The 21,097-nt window shown below is 42.9% G+C and overlaps 1 protein-coding gene across 1 annotated transcript in view; it reads right to left on the reverse strand.

Moving 5' to 3' along the window:
• Positions 1 to 21,097, reverse strand: part of atp6v1h (ATPase H+ transporting V1 subunit H) — a 94,674-nt gene that overhangs the window by 66,497 nt on the left and 7,080 nt on the right. Inside the window, exons 2-4 of the mRNA XM_033019726.1 lie at positions 19,608 to 19,734; positions 15,337 to 15,436; positions 7,413 to 7,502 (exon numbers count right to left, since the gene is read on the reverse strand). Of these exons, the coding sequence (XP_032875617.1) occupies positions 7,413 to 7,502; positions 15,337 to 15,436; positions 19,608 to 19,711 (294 nt within the window). The 5' untranslated portion in view covers positions 19,712 to 19,734. The remainder of the gene's footprint in view (positions 1 to 7,412; positions 7,503 to 15,336; positions 15,437 to 19,607; positions 19,735 to 21,097) is intronic.

Raw genomic sequence — 21,097 nt, forward strand, 5'->3', positions numbered from 1 at the left:
ATTAGACCCAAATAATTATCGTGGCATCTGTGTCAGTAGCTGCCTAGGGAAGTTATTCTGCAGTATCATAAATAACAGAATGCAGGATTTCCTTAACAAATACAACATTCTCAGTAAAAAACAAATTGGCTTCCTCGCAAAACCACGTACCGCTGACCACATTTAACCCTCCAGACTCTCATTGAAAAACATGTACACCAAGCAAAAAATGGGAAAATATTTGCCTGTTTTATTGACTTTGAGAAAGCATTGACAGAATGGATGGGTTGAGGCAGGTGAATTAGTACGTGTTGGTTGGAGTAGGTAAAATTGTGAGGGGAGAGCACGGGGGATGTCAGTGATGTTGAATGGGGGGGTTCAGTACGGGATGGATGGGGTAGACAAAAATGCTGGAGAAACTAAGCAGGTGAGGCAGCATCTATGGAGCGAAGGAAATAGGCAACGTTTTGGGTCGAGACCCTTCTTCAGACTGTTCCCCCCATTCTTCTTGAATGGGAGGATCAGTACAGGATGGATGGGGGGGGGGGGGGGAGATCAGCGCAGGATGAATGGTGGGGGGGGGGTCAATACAGTGTGGATCGGAGGGTCTGTGCAGGATGAATGGGGGATCACTACAGAGATGAATGAGGGGAAGGTGCAGGGTAAATGGAGGGTGGGTCTGTACGGGATGAATGCGTGGATTAGTACAGGATGGATGAGGGATCAGTACAGGATGGATGGAGAAGTGCAGGATGGATGGGAAGGGGGTAAGTACAGAGTGAATTGGGGAACCAGTGCAGGATGGATTGGGGGGGTGGGGGGGGTGGCAGGAGAATCAATGCGAGGTGGATAGGGTGATCAGCACAGGATGAATAGATTGGGGGGGGAGATGGGGAGGGGAGCACAGGGGATGTCAGTGAGGACTGAATAGAGGCGGGAATGAGGATCAATGCTGGATGTAGAGGAGGGGTCCCAGGATAAAGGGGGGGGGGGGGGGTGGTGGCGTACAAGAGAGAGAGAGAAGGGGGACGAGGTGGGGAGGAAGGAAGGTCAGCGCTCCTCGGACAACATGGCCCGCTGCCTTGGCCGTTGGGAACTCCTCGCCACCGCCTCCCTCTTCCGCCAGCCAACAACAAGGTGCGGGGCCGAGCGGTGCAGCTCAAAGATCCAATAGCTATAGGATCGATGGTGCAGCTGCTTCAGAAGTGTCGGAGCGAATGACGGGTCCCGCACAGCGACAGCGGCTCCACTCCTCCTTCTCCTCCCTGATAGCGGCCGCTGCTTGCAAACCTGCTAACGGCGCACTTTCAAAACAAACCCTCCCGCACGCCGAGGCCTCCCCCTCCCTCCCTCCTCCCGGCCTCGGCGTGCGGGTTTTTTTTTTAAAAGAGCCGTTAGCGGATTTGCAAGCAGCGGCCGTTATCAGGGCGGGCGGGGTGCGGGAGGAGGAGATGGAGCCGCTGTCGCTGTTCGGGTCCCGTCATTCGCTGCGACCCTTCGTCACCCCGCATCTAGTATCTTTCCCACGCAATACAGCCGTCACTGCCGACACAAAATGTCACGTTCCTTTTCTCCAGAGATGCTGCCTGACCCGCGGAGTTACTCGTTTTTTGTGTCTATCTTCGGTACAAACCAGTATCTGGTTGCCAAGACGGGCAAAATTACTCGGTGTTTAGGTTGCCCGCCGGCGCTTTGAGTGGTAAATGTCACCCGGGCAACCGTTAATGTAGAGCCCTACAGTTCCTGTTCTGTGGGGGACAGCAGAACCAAGTCATCCGCATAAAACAGGGATTTTACCTTTCCGTCCAGAAGACAGAGGCCTGGCGCTGTGCTCTGGTCCAACTTTACTGCCAAATCGTTGCTATATACATTAGAAACATAGAAACATAGAAAATAGGTGCAGGAGTAGGCCATTCGGCCCTTCGAGCCTGCACCGCCATTCAATATGATCATGGCTGATCATCCAACTCAGTATCCTGTACCTGCCTTCTCTCCATACACCCTGCCCCTTTAGCCACAAGGGCCACATCTAACTCCCTCTTAAATATAGCGAATGAACTGGCCTCAACTACCTTCTGCGGGAGAGAATTCCAGAGATTCACCACTCTCTGTGCGAAAAAAGTTTTCCTCATCTCGGTCCTAAAAGATTTCCCCTTTATCCTTAAACTGTGACCCCTTGTTCTGGAACAGTGTCGGGCTTAAACAGTGTCGGACTCAGATTGCAGCCTTGCCGGACGCCTCTTCTCTGGGTGAAGAGATCAGTGCACTTGTCCCCAATTTTACCGCCACATTTATTATTCAGATACATTGATTTGATAAGGTCATATATCTTTCCTCCTATACCACAACAGAGGAGTTTGTAATAGCCCTTCGTGCCAAATAGAGTCAAATGCTTTCTCAAAGTCAATAAAACAGGCAAATATTTTCCCATTTTTTGCTTGGTGTACATGTTTTTCAATGAGAGTGTGGAGGGTATCAATGTGGTCAGTGGTACGGTGTTTTGGGAGGAAGCCAATTTGGTTTTTACTGAGAATGTTGTATTTGTTAAGGAAATCCTGCATTCTGTTTTTATGGTAAATTCTTCCAAAGTAATTGGAAAATCAAGAGGGTTTTGATAATCTTTAATTATTGTTTCTAGTGTTTGGAGTTTTTCTTTGATATGAGAATAATTTAAGTTTATTTTATTTATTGGGATGTCTTTATATAGATTTTTGAAATGTGCTCTCCAGGTATCACCGTCTTGAATTGGTAATGTTTGTAGTTTTGTTGTGCTCAGGTTATTCCACATATCGCAAAATTGGGTTTGATTTATGGAATTTTCAATTTTTTCAAGTCGTGTATGAGTGTAATTTTGTGTTTTGTTCCTAATATTGTGTTTATACCTTTTAAGAGTTTCATTATATCTAATACGCAAGTCTGAATTGTTTGGTTGACGGTGTTTTTGGTTCGATATTTTCCTCAGATCTTTTCTGACACTTTTACACTCATGGTCGAACCATTTTTCATGGTTGTGTTTTTTGATAATTTTTCTCTTCTGTTTCACAAGGTCAGCTTTGATAGCTGCCTTGTGAAAGATCATATTAATGTCATTTATAGCCATGTTTACACCATCTCTAGTAGTCTCATCTTGAATTTCAATATTTTATTTGTGAGATCAGGTGAATTCAGGTCCATGATGAATTTATCTCCACTATCTGAAGCCCATCTGTAAGTCTGATTTAGTTTATAGAGCTTACTGGGTTCCTTTTTTACGTCTTTAGTTTGCACAGGAAATTTTAGGTACACGTTGCTTTAACTATGGTCTTAACATTGCTCCCGATGTTGGGGAAGTCCAGGACAAGGGGTCACAGCTTAAGGATAAGGGGGAAATCCTTTAAAACCGAGATGAGAAGAACTTTTTTCACACAGAGAGTGGTGAATCTCTGGAACTCCTTGCCACAGAGGGTAGTCGAGACCAGTTCATTGGCTATATTTAAGAGGGAGTTAGATGTGGCCCTTGTGGCTAAGGGGATCAGAGGGTATGGAGAGAAGGCAGGTACGGGATACTGAGTTGGATGATCAGCCATGATCATATTGAATGGCGGTGCAGGCTCGAAGGGCCGAATGGCCTACTCCTGCACCTAATTTCTATGTTTCTATGTTTCTATGAAAGAGGGGACTGCTGCCTAACAGTGAATGCACTGATAGTGCAGGGGTCTATGTCAGTAATTGCGTAGTCTACCACGCTAGACCCAAGAGCTGAGGAATATGTAAACCTTCCCAGCGAGTCCCCTCTGAGCCTACCATTAACTATGTACAGGCCCAAGGCTCTACAGAGATGCCCTACCTCTCTACCACTTTTATTTATTTCACAGCCAAGGTTGTTTCGGTTAATGATAGTTGGTGTGAGATACAAGGGGGTTTGACTAAACACATGGTTGCCCTGTGGGTCTATGGAATCGGGTTCACATCCGATCCTTGCATTCAGGTCTCCACATAGTAGCACATTTCCGTGGGCCTGGAAATGATTTATTTCCATGTGGAAAGTTTCAAATATATCCTCTTCAAAATATGGCGATTCTATTGGGGGTATGTAGGCGGCACATAGATATATATCTTTTCCAATTATTCCTGTTTTTTTAATCTTGTTTCAACCATATATGTGATTTCCCCTGTTTTATTGATGTCTAGTTCTTCTTTGTACCACACCAAGACCCCCCCCCGGAGGTTCTGCCCTTATGTATATCAGTAGTTTTTACTGAGGGCACCTTGACTTCATGGTACCCTGAGGGGCAGTGAATGAACGTATCCTTTCGGTACTATGTTTCTGTTAAAATCATTATATCAGTCTCTTCTATAGACTTTAGGAACTCAGGGTTCCCAGTCTTCATCCCGAAGGTTGAAGAGTAGAGACCCTGGATATTCCAGCAGCCTATATGAAATGAACTCATTTATTTTGTATTTATATTCTTTTTTTTTTAAATTAAATAAAACCTATTTTTTGTGGGACAGGTGCGAAAACACTATTTTTTTCTATAATTGGGGAATGTTATTGGGATAACATTCCCCAATTCTCTCTCTCTCTCTCTCTCTCTCTCTCTCTCTCTCTCTCTCTCTCTCTCTCTCTCTCTGTCTCTCTCTGTCTCTCTCTCTCTCTCTGTTTGTCTGTCTCTCTCTGTTTGTCTGTCTCTCTCTCTCTGTCTCTCTCTCTCTCTGTCAATTCAATTTCAATTTAAAAACTTTATTGACATGATAAAAAAACATTGTTATATTGCCAAAGTATAGAACATGACATACATATTTGAAATGCATAGGTATAAATACAAGTATACAATGCATGGATTGATATGTCCCTGTACATTAACTAGCAATAGGCCGATAGCCCTTTACTGATTGCTACATGTTCTTGCAGCTGTAAGCAGTACAACACAATAGCAAGTCTAGCCTCTCTCTCTCTCTCTCCCTCTCCCCCCTCTCTCTTCCCCCCTCTCTCCCTCCCCCCCCCTTTATCCTGGGACCCCTCCTCTCAATCCCACACTGATCCCCATTCCCGCCTCTATTCAGTCCTCACTGACATCTCCTGTGCTCCCCTCCCCATCTAACCCCTCTCCCATCTATTCATCCTGCACTGATCTCCCTATCAACCTCACATTGATTCTCCTGCCACCTCCCATCCCCCATCCATCCTGTAGTGACCCACCCATTCATCCTGTAGTGATCCCCCCCCATTCATCCTGCACATACCCTCCGATCCAGACATCCCCCATTCATCCTGTACTGATCCTCCCATTCAAGAAGAATGGGGGAATCAGTCTGAAGAAGGGTCTCGACCCGAAACCTTGCCTATTTCCTTCGCTCCATAGATGCTGCCTCACCTGCTGAGTTTCTCCAGCATTGTTGTCTACCCCATTCATCCTGTACTGATCCCCCCCATTCATCCTGTACTGATCCCTCCCATCCATCCTGCACAGATCCCCCCCGTCTATACCGTACTGATCCCCCCCATTCAACCCCACTGACATCCCCCGCGCTCTCCCCTCACAATTTCATCTACTCCAACCAACACGCACTAATTCCCCAGCCTCAATCCATCCATTCCGCACCGATTGCCTTCTCAAACCACCCCCCCAGGTTTATCCAGATTTTACTTTTACAGTCGGTCATATACAGCACAAATTTGGTCAGGAGATATTTCTGTTAAAATTTTAACATTAATTCTGAAGTGGGAATGATGGAAACAGCGTTTATCAATAAAAAAAATTTAAATCTGGTTCATACAAATTGGGTATCTTCATTGCTGTTCATAACACATACATCTAATCTGAATGTCTGGTAATGTGGCGTTTTGACACCTTTAAACATATTACCAAAAGACCATTTGCTGCAGTTATGTCCTTTGACCATCTCTTGTCAGTTAGTGTGATGTTTAACCTGTCAGATGGGTATAGTCGGTTTTAACAACTATTATCATAAAATGTAGTTTTGATATTTTCTTGCAACCTGTATATTTTGTTGTGGATAAATTATGTGGGAAGCGAGAGTGTTTCTGTACCAATCGCAATAATGACCCATGCTATGGCCATGTCATGATCATTTTTGGTCCTTCACAGAGAGCATGCTTGCATCAATCTGTGGTGTGCATGGTTAAGCATATATGTTACCATGGTTCAGGATTTATTGACACAGGTTGATCATACGCTGAGTAATCCGACCACATTTTTGTTTGGAAGTGGAAAGAAATAATAGAAATTGCATTAATTGCTACGTGTAAAAAGAGTTGAGATACTGTTTATAATTTTGCTGCATGTCATTGTGGTATATATCATGTCTTGATTGGTGAATATGTTTAGTTTGTGACTTTATTTGAAGCAGAAATAATATGTGAATGCTTCATTGAGCATAATTCCGACTGGCAACTACGCACTTCGTCCGAGCTCATTATCGCACGCGTCATGCAAGCCGTCTTAAATGACCAAATAAACTGTCATTTGGCAACCTAAAAAAAAAGTTAAGTGAGAGCCCTGTTCAATATAAAAGATTCCTCTGAATCTTTACTTTCCTATTTAGTACTTTTAAAACACATTTCAACAGGTACATGGATAGGAAAGGTTTAGTGGGATATGGCCCAAACATGGACAGGTGGGACATCTTGATCAACATGGGCAAGTTGGCCCAAAGGGCCCGTTTCCATGTTTTATGACTCTAATTCAGTATGTCTTCAGACACAATTTATCTCCAATGGTTTTCGGACAATGAAAAAAGATTATCAGTTCAGGAAAGAAAGATTGAGCAGAAATAGTGCTAAAATGTGCAATTGTTGAAGGTCCAAATGCAACCACTTAATCATACAGGAATAAGATGCTATAATGGGTTGGTCTGGGGTTAGAAAAAATATTTTTGATTAAAATAGCCACTAATTGGAGAAACAAAACTAATCCCTGCTTTCAAAGGAATGACTGGATGACTGAAAATAGGCAAAACAACTCAGTATACTCTTAATCAACATAAGGGGGAAAAAATCAAAGTGTTGAGCTGAATGAAATGGAGCTACAAATGAAGTTGCAAAAATACATCCTTAGAAAGGTTTGAAAAAATTGCAATTTTGTTGCTAAATTAATTGGGAATAAAGGTATTTGAAAACAGTAAAATCCTGGATCAGAGTCCCATTTTATAAATTATGAAATATAATTTAATGCAGGCATTTATTCTGAATTTACCATCCAATAACCTTCCTGAATTAAAGCTGAAGATCTTACGTCAGATCACAGAATTAAAAAGGTTTCCAAAGTGAATTTCTGGTTTTAACAATTTTACCAAATTTTGTACTCTTTTACATTCAATGCAAATGCTCATCGCTTACATTGGTATTCATCAAATTCATGCCGCAGAAACAAAGACATGATTTAAAATAGATTCAATTTATGCAAAAAATTATCTTGCAATTGTATACGTACCTGCAACATGTCATCAATCAGTGTCAAGATGTACTGCACAGTTTGCTCCTTGGAAATATGTGTCATTAAATTTAAAAAGGTTTTGGCACACTAAAAAATAAAAAGACTTTTAAAGCATAAAGTACAAAAAAAGTTTCAAAAATGAAATTGAAATTGCACATTTGCAAACGTTTCAAAATATACAATGCATTAATAATGACAGCATACCACCCAAAACACTTGTCCTAATGACTTTAATGGACAATGTTATATACCAACTCTGATCAAGTTCTGATCATGTTGTTTCCCCCCCAAATATTTACACAGAGAGACGAAAATCTGTTGAAGAAACAAAAATCAAATACTGATCAGATATATCCAAGGAAACTATGGAAAGCTAGAGATAAAATTGACAGTGCCCTGGCTGAGATTTATGAATCGCCATTAAATACAGGTGAGGTACCGGAAGATTAGAGGGTGGCAAATGTTGTGCCTCTAAACAAAAGGGGTGCAGGGAAAAGGCTGGGGCTTTTTGGAAAGTTACTGGAGAGATATACATGCACTTTGATGGATTAGAGATAGTTAGCATGGTTTTGCATGTGGGAGGTCAGGTCTTACGAATCGAGTTTCTTGAAGGTTGATGAGGGCAGAGCTGTAGACATTGTATAGATGGATTTTAACAAGGCATTCGGCAAGGTTCCTCATGGTAGCTCTGGAAGGTTTGAGTGCAAGGGATCCAAGGGGAGAAAGCTGAATGGATAGAAAATTGGCTTCATGAAAGGAAGCAGAGGGCGATGGTGGAAGGTGTTTTGGACTGGAGGCTTGTAACTAGTGGTGTGCCTCAGGGTGTGGTGCAGGTGTTCCATTGCTGTTTGTCATCTATATCAATGATTTGAATGAGAACGTACATGGCATGATTGGCAAATTTGCAGATGACACTTAAGTGGGAACGGGAACTAATGATAAAAATTACGACGGTTAAATGGGAAAAATACCTGATATATATTCACAAATGTTCAATTAATGTAAGACATAATGTAATTCAATTTAAAATTGTACATAGATTATATTAGTCAAAAACAAGATTGAACATTTTTTATCCAAATATATCCGCCACTTGTGATAAATGTATAGCCCAAAAGGCAACTATAACACACTCCTTAGTTTCCTGCATAAAACTTTATAGATTTTGGAATGATATTTTTGAAATATTTACAAAATTGTTCAAGACAAGAATGGAACCTAATACTGAAATGATTATATTTGGCGTAATGGAAGATGGGAATAAATTGAACACATCTCAAAATCTATTCCTTAACTATGGTTTAATAATAGCAAAAAAAATTAATTCTTAAATTTTGGAAGGGTACATCAATACCAACGCATAAAATGTGGATTGCAAGTATGTTGGACACCGCTCATCTTGAGGAAATGCGATTCCTCCTAATGGATAAATCAGACCAATTCATAACGAGTTGGTCTCCATTCGTCGTTTTTTTTGGAATCATATGGTGCAACACAATTGTAAAAATATAACTGTTTCAGGACTGGACGAGGGTTGGTCAAGATTATAAATAATGATCTCCTTTTCTTTTTTCTTTTATTTTATTTTCTCTATTTTCTCTCTCAACTTTCTTCATTTACTTGTTTTCTTTTTTCACACACTATATATTTCACATCTTTCTATCCTTTACTATCTAACTTCTTTTTCTTATTCTAATCTTTTTTCAATGTAACAAAAAAAAAAAAGAAGTTGTACATAAAATGTATTATGAAAATATATATTAGGCACTTTGGTGCCATATGACTGTACTTACTTCTAATAAAATAAAATATTTTTTTTTTTAAAAGTGGGCGTTTTTGTACATAGTGAAGATGGTTGTCAAAATTTACAGGAGGATCTTGATTGATTGGGCAGGTAGGCCGAGGAATGGTTGATGGAATGTAATACTGATAAATGCAAAGGTTCATAAGTTGAGAATCTAAAGTATTGAACGAAAAAGAGAGATTTTCCAACCATGCTTTACAATTCCCTGACAAATATAATATAAAGAAACAATTCATACGTTCATAAGTTCCAGGAGCAGAATACGGCCATTCGGCCCATCTGGTCTACTCTGCCATTCAATCATGGCTGATCTCTTTCCCTCTCAACTCCATTCTCCTGCCTTTGCCCCGAAATCCCTGACATTTAGTTGCATTTGGGAAAAGTCTAACATGGGCACGACCTACACAGTAAATCAAAATGCTTCACAAAGGGAACTCACATAGGGATAGCAATTGAAGATACTGGAGAATGGGAAGAAACCAAAGGTCGGGATCTCTCTTTACAAACCTGGTGCACTAATCCAGGTACGCTGGCCTCATTGCTGATAGTAATAAGTTTCTCCCCATAACCTCAGGGAGTTCATGCAATACAACTGTCCAACATCATTCTTCTCTGTCTTAATTGACAATTTTTGCCTTAAGTGCATTTAGAAAGTATTCAGACCTTCACTTTTTCCATTTTAACCCGTTACCTTAATCTAAAATGGATTAAATTCGTTTTTATTATCATCAACCTACACACAATAAAAACGCGAAAACAGGCGTTTAGAAATTTTTGCAAAGTAATTAAAATGAAATAACTGAAATATCACATTTACATAAGTATTCAGACCCTTTACTCAGTACTTTGTTTGACAGCGATTACAGCCTCAAGTCTTCTTGGGTATGACGCTACAAGCTTGGCACAGCTGTATTTGGGTAATTTCTCCCATTCTTCTCTGCAGATCCTCTCAAGCTCTGTCAGGTTGGATGGGGAGCATCGATGCACAGCTATTTTCAGGTCCCTCCAGAGATGTTCAATCAGGTTCAAGACCGGGCTCTGGCTAGGCCACTCAAGGACATTCACAGACTTGTCACAAAGCAACTCCTGTGATGTCTTGCTGTGTACTTAAAGGGCCTTTTCACGGGGCGAGTTGACGCAAGATGTCACCAGAGTGAAGAGGTCGTGGTCCAGCACGAGTCTCGCACGATATAACGGCAGTAGATAAAGAGTTCCCACGGTACTCGGCATTTATGTTATTCGTGCGAGTGACTTGGCCGTTTCCCGAGCTGTCGCGTTAAATCTTGAATGAACATCGTGAACTACACGTGACACAAATGATGTAACTTTTTTTTTCACACACTATATATATCCTCCCTTGGTTGAATCGGCTCAAATGTCTTCTGTATTATGGCAAGAAAGTAAATTGCAACGTAGCCATCAAAATGTTTGCAACTGGATTTTAAATGAATGGGAAACTTTTAAATGGAGGAAAATAGTTTTTATAAATTAATAACTTTTGTATGGCGATCATTTAAATGTCTAAACTATGGCTTATCCCAGGCGCTATTCATAAAGACGAAGCTTGCACATATGCATATAAAAATCTTACATGTGCACACATTTGCCAGTCAACTTTTCAATTCGTGAATTCGTTTTACTTTTATAACGGGAGTGCCTTTATTAATCTATCCAGTAGTAACCACAGATGCTGTGATTCCAGTACTTGCTTTGATTTGTAATGCTTCAAACCTAACTTACTGGCCGAATTGCACTTTATGATCTTCCAAGGTGGTGAAAGGCGCCACGTAAATGCAAGTTCATTGGCAGTATATGGGCAGAGAGACCCATTGGCAGGAATGTGCAAGTTTACTCGGAGCTTGCATTAAAAACGTGGACGTGAATGCAAAAACGATGTGAAGGAAGGACATGACCTTTTACAGAGAGGGTGTTTACTGCTGCCTCGCAGATGATCCATCCCTGCACCGTGATCTGCTCCGATCAGACTAGGGGGGTAGGGAGGTGGCAATAGGGCCTCTGTCTCCAAATGGGACAGAGCAGCAAGAAAGTGCCTGACCTGCAGAGTCACAAGGAGGAAGAGCAGGGCGCAACAGCACAAGCAGTGCAACCAGAGGCATCTCCTGCCGCTGCTGCCGCTGCTGCTGCTGCTGCTGTTGTTGTTGTTGTTGTTGTTGCCGCGGCGCCGCTGCTGCTGCTGCCCCCGCGCCCACGGCTCCTCCATCTCGCTACAGTAACAAAGGGGGCATGGTCCCGCCCACCTCGCCCGCTCCCATTGGCCCGCCCGCTCCCTCCCCGACCCCTCCCTTTGTGACGTCGTCGCCGCCTGCCTGCGAATGGTCGCCTCCGCTGTCAATCAACCGTTCCCCCCCCCCCCTTCTCCCCACGTGACCCTTTCGGTGGATCACCCACCCTCTGAGCTCCTTCTGGCTTGCTAGATGGGTCCCTATTTGCTCAGCCGCTTGCACGCCAAGCCCACATCTGGCAAGCGTGCCAGGCATGCACAGGGGTCGGAAGAGCAAGACAGTTATCTGCATTAATTGAGAATTCTAACCATATTTGTGCAAAGTCATGAAGTAATTGGGCACGGAAGCAAGCCCTTCGGCCCAACTTGCCCACGCCAACTAGGGTTGACAACTTTCTCACTCCTAAATAAGGGTCAAAGGGTCAAAATAAGGGACAAATTTGCCGACGGCAATTCGTTGACCGAGCCGGTGGGCCAGCTGAGGAGTTTTGGCCCGGGCACCGGAGAATATTCGGCACCCCATCCAACTCATGAACCGATGATCGGCCATGAGAAGGAGGGCTGGAGGTGTCGGCGGTAAGCGAAAGTCTAAAGGTCGAACAGCTGGCCAGGCTGCCGAACCTTGCTCACCCTCTCCCTGCTCCAAGGAGCCCACAGGCAGTGTTATCTGTGGCATCTCCTGTTGCCTCTCCACCTGTCTCTCTTGCTGCGTCTCCTCCTCATTCTCCTGCATGGCAAAAACATCTCTGACCCGCTTTACCCCCTTCCTTTGAGATTTTCTGGGAGCCATCTCTGCAAGTGTTCCTGTTAAAAAGATTATCCAACAATGACAATTAGGTGGGACGTCCTCGAAGGACACATGTTCCCATGTGTCCTTTTGAGACCACCTTTTTTAGTCACCCTCTGTCCCCTCTGTCCAGCTTCCGGGTTTACCGTTCGCAGGAGTTCCCACGCGCTATATCTCTAAAATCTGAAGTTATGTAATGTCTAAAGGAACTGCAGACGCTGGTTAATGCTGGTTAATATGCACAGAAGGACACAAAATGTTGGTGTAACTCAGCAGGTAAGTCAGATCTGGGAAGAAAAGCATAAAAAGCTGGAGTAAGTCAGCGGGTCAGGCATCATCTCTGGAGAAAAAGAATAGGTGACGATTCGAATCGGAGCCCTTCTTCAGACATCCTAATCGGAATTGAGTCTGAAGATGTGTCTTGTCCCGAAACATCAGCTTTTTTTCTCCAGAGATGCTGCTTGACTCGCTGAGTTACTCCAGCTTTTTGTGTCTGTCTTCGGTTTAAACCAGCATGTGCAGTTCACTCCTTACACGGGTCTCTGCACAACATTGATTGGTAGCGTTCCGGACCCCTGGACCCGAGGACTCCGACCTGTATCTCTCAAAGAAGTACATGTGAAAAATATCTCACGGACCATAAAAATGCGTAACCTTTCAGTAAAGTCCCTTTTAAAGTCCCTTTTAAAGATTATAGTTATTTTCTTGAATCTCATTAACATAACTCATGAATAAGTTGATGTCCATATGCGGATGTAAATCTTTATTTTTATTTATTTTTTAAATTCAATCCCACTGAAGATAATATGTAATCACCTTCTGTCCCCTCTGTCCAGCTTCCGGGTTCACCGTTCGCAGGAGTTCCCACGGTACCCGCAAGAGTTATTACGGATATCGCACGGATATCGCACTGGCCACTACGTTCATATAATGTTGCAATACTCAACCACAAGTGTACAAGTCACTCTTGGAGAAATTCAAATTTTCTTTAATTTTCTCCCGAGTGACCAAGTTACACGATGACCTGCCGTTAGCGCTACGGTGGTCCACGGTGGTCCACGAATGCCGCACTGTTATCGCACGAGGTTCCCACGATGTTGAACTCTGGTTAACTCTTGCGTCAAGTCGCCCCGTGTAAAGGTGCCATTAGGGTCGTTGTCCTGTTGGAAGGTGAACCTCTGGCCCAGTCCGAGGTCCAGAATGCTCTGGAGCAGGTTTTCATAAAGGATCTCTCTGTACTTTGCTCCGTTCATCTTTCCCTCGATCCTGACTAGTCTCCCAGTTCCTGCCGCTGAAAAACATCCCCACAGCATGATGCTGCCATCACCATGCTTCACCGTAGGTATGGTATAGGCCAGGTGATGAGCGGTGACTGGTTTCCTCCAGACATGACGCTTGGTATTCAGGCCAAAGAGTTCAATCTTGGTTTCATCAGACCAGAGCACCAGAGAAACCAACCTATTGACAAACTCCAAGCTTGTTGTCATGTGCCTTTTACTGAGGTTGGGAGAACCTTCCGGAAGGACAACTATATCTGCGGTACTCAACCAATTACCCACAGGGGAACTCTGGAGCTCTGTCAGAGTGACCATCGGGTTCTTGGTCAACTCCCTGACCAAGGTCCTACTCCCTCGATTGCTCAGTTTGCCGGGCGGCCAGCTCTATGAAGTGTCTTGGTGGTTCCAAAGTCCTTCCATTTAAGAATGACAGTCCTCTGTGCTTTTCGGGACCTGCAATGCTGCAGAAATTGATTTATACCCTTCCCCAAATCTGTGTCTCGACACAATCCTGTCTCTGAGGTCTACGGACAATTCCTTCATCTTCATGGCTTGGTTTTTGCTTTGACATGCAGTGTCAACTGTGGGGCCTTATATAGACAGATGTGTGTCCTTCCAAATCATGCTCAATCAATTTAATTTACCACTGGTGGACTCCAATCAAGTTGTAGAAACATCTCAAGGATAATCAATGGAAACAGGATGAACCTAAGCTCAATTTTGAGTGTCAAAGCAAAGGGTCTGAATACTTATGTAAATGGAATATTTCAGTTATTTATTTTTAATTACTTTGCAAAAATTTCTAACCTGTTTTTGCTTCTTCATTCTGGGGTATTTTTGTGAGATTGATGATAAAAAAAATGTTTTAACCCATTTTTAAATAAGGCCGTAACGTTACAAAATGTTGAAAAAATGAAAGGGTCTGAATACTTTCTGAATGCACCGTATTTACAATCTTCCTGTCAGGGATCTTTTTCTTTAAGGATACAGCGTGAAAACAGCCCCTTCGGCCCATCGAGTCCACACCGACCAGCGATCCCTGCATATTAATACTATCCTACATTAGGGACATTTTTTTTACATTTACCAAGCCAATCAACCTACATACCTGTACGTCTTTGGAGTGTGGGAGGAAACCAAAGATCTCGGACAAAACCCACGCAGGTCACGGGGAGAACGTACAAACTCCGTACAGACAAACACCTGTAGTCGGATCAAACCCGGGTCTCCAGTGCTGCATTTGCTGTAAGGCAGCAACTCTACCGTGCCACCGTCCTCATCTGTAGACTGCAACAACTTTCGACATGGATTATTTCTATCAACAATATCACTACCTTTTGCAAATGGTCACCAGACACAATACGTTCCCGAGATCACTTCCACTCAAATACCTTCCATTGTCACTAATTTAACTAAAAAGCCCTCCTTTCTATTAATTTCAGATTTGTTTACTGCCCTGCTACTCTTTCAAACAGCAACATCCCACCCTCATTGGCGATTCAGGGTCTGTAGATTTGGTAGTACTGATGCTTACTAAATGTAGAAACAAAAAGGTAAAGATGTCAACAAAACATCCTTTATTGAAGGCAATTAACACAACTAGCAGCAATGGCTGGTACAACAATATATTTAAAGTCTACTTATATTGTACATGCTGTTCTTAAAAGGCACATTATCATTTTTATTTCAATAATATGGAATAAAAATACAAAAATGCATCCCATCCATCAACATGGACTTTTTTTTTACCATAATAATTTTCCAAGTTATAATAACAACGAGAAAATAAATGCACAAAGTGCAGATTTTACCTGATGGCCCTCATTATCCAGTATCCGCTGTTTATCTTCTGAACGAGCAGCTTCAAACTTTTTAATGAACTCACAATCTTCATTGGAAATCATCTGCCCCCTGAGAAGAGCACAATTATTGGCAGATATATGAATGAATGAATAAGTTTGTTGACCAAGTATTCACATACAAGACATTTGCCTTGGTGCTCCGCCCGCAAGTGATAATATGACATAGTGATAGTTAGGAATTACACATAAAACATTAAACATTAATAATAAAACATTATCGGTTAAACATGTGAATTAAATAAAATACCAGAGCGAAAGGAGGCTACAGATTTTTGGTTATTGAGTAGAGCTACTACTCTGGAAAAAAGCTGTTTGTATGTCTGGCTGTGGCAGCTTTGGCAGTCCGGAGTCGCCTTCCAGAGAGAAGCGATTCAAAGAGTTTGTGGCCAGGGTGAGAGGGGTCAGAGATGACCTTAGTCGCTCGCTTCCTGGCCCTTGCCGTGTACAGTTCGCCAATGGAGGGAAGGTTGCAGCCAATAACCTTCTCAGCTGATCGAACGATTCACTGCAGCCTCCGGATGTCGTGCTTGGTGGCCGAGCCAAACCAGACCATGAGAAGATGAGGACAGACTCTACGATGGCTGTATAGAATTGGACCATCATTGCCTTCGGCAGATTGCGCTTTCTTAGCTGCCGCAGGAAGTACATCCTCTATTGTGCTTTTTTGACTGTGGAGTCGATGGTAGCCCCCCATTTAAGGTCCTTGGAGATGATGGTTCCCAGGAACTTAAAATACTCCACAGATGTGACTGTGGTGTTGTTGATGGCGAGTGTGGTGAGGGAAGGGGGAGCTCTCCTAAAGTCTACTATCAATTCCACTGTCTTAAGAGCATTGAACTCCAGGTTGTTGCGATGGCACCAGGACACCAGCTGTGTCACTTCCTGTTTCAATATACATTGAAATGCCAATTGCTATGCTGAAAAGGATATTGAGAGTTCAAATGTGAACAAAATTTATATTTTAGATTGATGGAAAAACCAAACGAAAAAAGAGATTGATACAGGTTAATGGCTAGGATCTAGGTTTTCTAGCAGGATGGTGAGAAGGAGGCAAGGTGCAGTGGGGAAGGGCAAGAGAGAGGACAAATAATGGTATTTCCAAAACATTCTTGACATTTCATACATCATCCTGAACAAATTTAGTTTTGTCGCATCAACGCGAAATTAAAAAAAGTCAGTAGTCCAATATATTCCCCGCCACATAGAAATAGAAAACTCACAAAAACATATTGTGCTAGCTTGAACATCGCACAGAACCCCCACCCCCTTTCCTCTCAATACAGGGAAAATTATATTAACAAACATAATTTGTTGATTTAGATTTTTTAATCTTAAAAATGTTTGGGGTACATTTTACAAATGTTATAATTGCTATTGTCTTAGATTTGGATGTTTCTGATTATTTTTAAAGTGTGTTAATAACCTGGTTGGGCTAGGGAGCATGATGGGTGTGGGTTATGAGAAATTGGGATTATCATATAATTGGGATGTCGGCTATCGAATAGATTCCAGCACTTGACCACTGTAATTTTGGTTGAATTTTGGCATTTAATTTGAGAGCACTATCCTTGCAAACAATGTCTGGCTACAAATCATCACAATGATAATAATGTCAAATTGGTACTTGAAGCAGGAGATGCTCAACCTTTTTCTTCCAATAGTATAACATCCCCAAGTACACTTCCAAGATCTAGTGACGAAAGATTAATCCTCAAAAGTTGAAACACAGTGCATTGTTTTTTTAATGAATCATCAAAAATCATAAACTCAAGCAGGTTATGTGTACAACTTGGGACTACAAAGAATTTCTCATAACAGAAAATACCACCAAACGTAAGAAAACATGAACTTAAGGTGCGGCACGGTGGCGCAGTGGTAGAGTTGCTGCTTTACAGTGCCAGAGACCCAGGTTCGATCCTGACTACGGGTACTGTCTGTACGGAGTTTGTATGTTCTCCCCTTGACCTACATGGGTTTTCTCCAGGTATTCCAGTTTCCTCCCACACTCCAATGACATACAGATTTGGCTTAGTTAGCTTCAATAAAATGGTAAATTGTCCCCAGTGTGTAGGATAGTGTTGGTGTGTGGGGATCATAGGTCGCCGCAGACTCGGTAGGCCAAAAAGCCCGTTTCCCGCACAGTATCTCCAAGCTCTAAACGCTACCTGTGTAATAAAAATTTAAGGTTAAGCAGTATTTGTGAAGAGAGAAAGAATTAATGTTTCAAGTTGAAGACTCAGATCAAAGATGCTTAACCTGCTGAGATTTTTCAGTGATTCCTGGTTTTCTTAACTTTCTAGCACCTGCATTTTTTTTCATTTTTTAGAAAAGTGCAATAGCTGACAGTGATGTATTTATTCAAGCTATGCCATTCAAAAACTATACAAAATCAAAAACCATCGAAATGTCATTCTTGTAGTTTTTGCAGATGAGATCCACAAATACCCAAACAAATGCTAATGTCACATCAGCAATGTCTACTTTACAAACATATTTATATCAATAATTGCAATTATTCTTCTTCAATATAACTACCGTATTTCCCGGAAATGAAGACGCTATTTTTTACCTAAAAATAAGGCACGAAAATTTGCCTGCGTCTTCGAGGCCGAAGGTTAGATTGTTAGCCAAGAAAGATAGACTAGGCTACCCCATGTCAGTTGGGGGTGCTGCGAGTCGGCTGCCCTGCCAGCAGTGAGTTCATTATTTCGACTTTTTTTGGTATGTCCGAGTGTTTGTGCTTTTTTGTCTCTCGGTGTGTCTTTTGTGGGGGGTGGTGGGGGGAAAAGGGGAAACCGTTTTTTAGTCACTTCCTCATGGAGAGGCAGCTTTTTCCATGTAGCTTCTCCACCTCCCCTCTTACGGCCTAACAGCTTGGATTGGTGCGACCAGGGATGAACAAAGGAGGATTGACTGAATGTTATTGCCTTCCACCACAGTGACGAATGTTGATTCCACTGTGGTGGGTGTTCATGTTATATTTTATTGTGTATTGTGCTTTTTTTGATTGTGTGGCAACATGGTAAATCAAATTCCACTGCACCTTAATTGGTGCATGTGGCAATAAACGTGAAATTGAACTTGAACTCAGTACAGAAATATCAAGAAACTTGTTGCAGTACCGAGGGATAGCCAAGTCTATCTGTCATTGCTGGCAGCTGATGGGAAGCGGCTGTAAAGTGGGAAGTGGCTGTAAAAGGACAGCGCCGCGGGGGGGGGGGGGGGGAATAAAGAGTTCCTTTCACAGCGTTGGCAAAACGTTGAGAAGGAGGGGGTCAGGGATCATCCCAGCAATTCACTCACAGCTGCTGCGGCGCGGAGCCACCACATTGTGGCCGGGGAGGGAAGTAGCTCGGGTGGCAGCGAGCGGCCGTTGACCGTGAGGAGACCAGCTCGAGCGCAAAGATCATAGAGCAGAGCGGGTCAGCGGGTGATGAATAACAGGATGGCAGGTGGTGGAGCTTACTGCTGTGTCAGCACGTTTAAGGGACCAATTGAGGTTACTCGCGCTGAAACAGGAGTAAACTTCACCGCCTGTTGTTCTGTCATCCATTGCCCGGTGACCTGGTTCGCCCTATGATCTTTGCTCTTGAAAGACACGGACCGGGCAGTGAATGCCATGTAGTGTCGCGCAGCACGTGAGGCAGTCGGAATTTAAAGATTTGCGGAATGCAGCTGACATGAGCAAGGCTGGAAAGCGGCAGGGGCAGCCACAATGCGGTGGCTCCGCGCCCGGAGCACCGCGGCAGCGGTGAGTGAGTGCTGGCATGATCCTCGAGCCCCTGCTTCTCAACGCTCCTGCCTCTGCTGACCCGGGCCAGACTCCCCACACGCTGCGAAAGGAACTCTCCCCCCAATTAGTCCCTTGAACTAGTATTGCCATTCAATAAGATCACAACTGATTCAACATGTCCCGGTGTGCTCCTGTTTTCCCGACCATCTCTCCACCTGTCGTCACCCTCCACCCCCTACCCATTCAGAATGGAGGAGATCTGGAACCCTTGGGCAAATTGAATTGAATTGAATTAGTCAAATTGAAGATTGCAGTTGCTAGAAAAATTGAAGGTAGACAAAAATGCTGGAGAAACTCACACGGACAGGCAACTCCCCCCCCCCCCATTCCTTCGCTCCATAGATGTTGCCTCACCCACTGAGTTTCTCCAGCATTTTTGCCTACCTACAACAGTACATGTGATCACAATTAAATAAAGAATGCTCACTGTAGATAAGATTGCCAGTTGACTTTATTTGCCCGAACTTCAGCAGCTTTTGCAGCAATTATATTTGTAGGAACTGCAGCATCCACAGCACCTCTGATATCCATCTTCTTCAGCTACTGATTGTTGCCTAAAGATAAAAAGATATTTGCTGAGAGTATTCACAATCTTAACAACCAGCAGGGCATCCAGCCACAGTCTCTCTAATGTCTCCATCCTAAAACTTTAAAAGAAACATTACAAATAGTGAAAAATATCTCCTTTTCAAAAATGTTCATACTTTGTCCTATTTGCAAGGAAGAGCATCATACATAATGCATGAATGGTGCTAGTGTAAATTACATCAAATATATTAAAACAACACACGATACAATTAAAAATCTTAACAATTCTTCATAAGTACATAGGGTATGTATACTACATAATATGACGCATACAGTGCCCTCCATAATATTTGGGGCAACTCCAAGAATTGATCATTTTTTAGCTTTGAAAAACTCCTTTGTTGCTCTCTCAGTATGTTTGGAATCATTGTCTTGCTGTAGAATGAACCGCCGGCCAATGAGTTTTGAGGCTTTTGTTTGATTCTCAGGGCACATGTTTCAATGTTTGTTCTTATTTGCTTCCTCTAGAGCTTTCTTTCTTACACAACGTATTGGATACTGTATTATTGGGTTAGGGAAATGTCTATTATGTATGGGGTTAATCGATATCTGTAATTGGATTGTTAAGAGACCACCCCCATTTGGTTCGGCCCCTCGAAGTCCCGGGACCTATAAAAGTCCGCTACCACGAGGTCCAGCGTCGATCAAAGATCATAGAGGAGCAAGATAGACCACTCCTCGAAAAACGCGTAGTATGACGCGTGTGATTGTCGACGCCATTTTTTGAGGCATTTTATTGGGCTTCCCCCCACACTGTCATGGCGTCCTTATCTAAATCTTCACATCACTGCTCTGCTATCAATTGTTCTAATCGTAAATCTAAACGACCCGACCTGTCAATCTTTAGGTTCCCCAATAAAAAAGAAAGGTGAGAAAATATTATTATTATTTTCAGTCGATATTCTGTCGTGAAAATGTTATTTTCTGTTCTCCCATCAACGGCCATTGGGAAACTAGGTTTGTCGGTACATTAGAAAGTTATTAGACTTATTTTTAATAGATCTTTACTTACCATAATAATAAAGACAATTTTAACACTTCTGTACGTTTTTGGTTTTGTTCTTGTAGGGGATTGGTCTCCAAAATATGGCCCGCGGGACACATTGGGTGCAATGGTGGGCCGGGGGGTTCGGCGGCGGCCGCAATCAAAGATAGGAGAGGAGATCTGCTCTATAATCTTTGGTCGGAATGGGACGGCTGCGCGTTATAATGTGTTATCGTTCCACTCCCTCTCCCCCTTCTCCCTCTCCCCCCTTTTCCCCTTCTCCCTCACCCCCTTCTTCCTCTCCCCCCATCTCCCTCTCCCCCTTCTCCCTCTTCTCTCGATCT

Source organism: Amblyraja radiata, chromosome 4, assembly GCF_010909765.2.
Source record: "Amblyraja radiata isolate CabotCenter1 chromosome 4, sAmbRad1.1.pri, whole genome shotgun sequence".
Lineage (NCBI taxonomy): Eukaryota > Metazoa > Chordata > Chondrichthyes > Rajiformes > Rajidae > Amblyraja > Amblyraja radiata.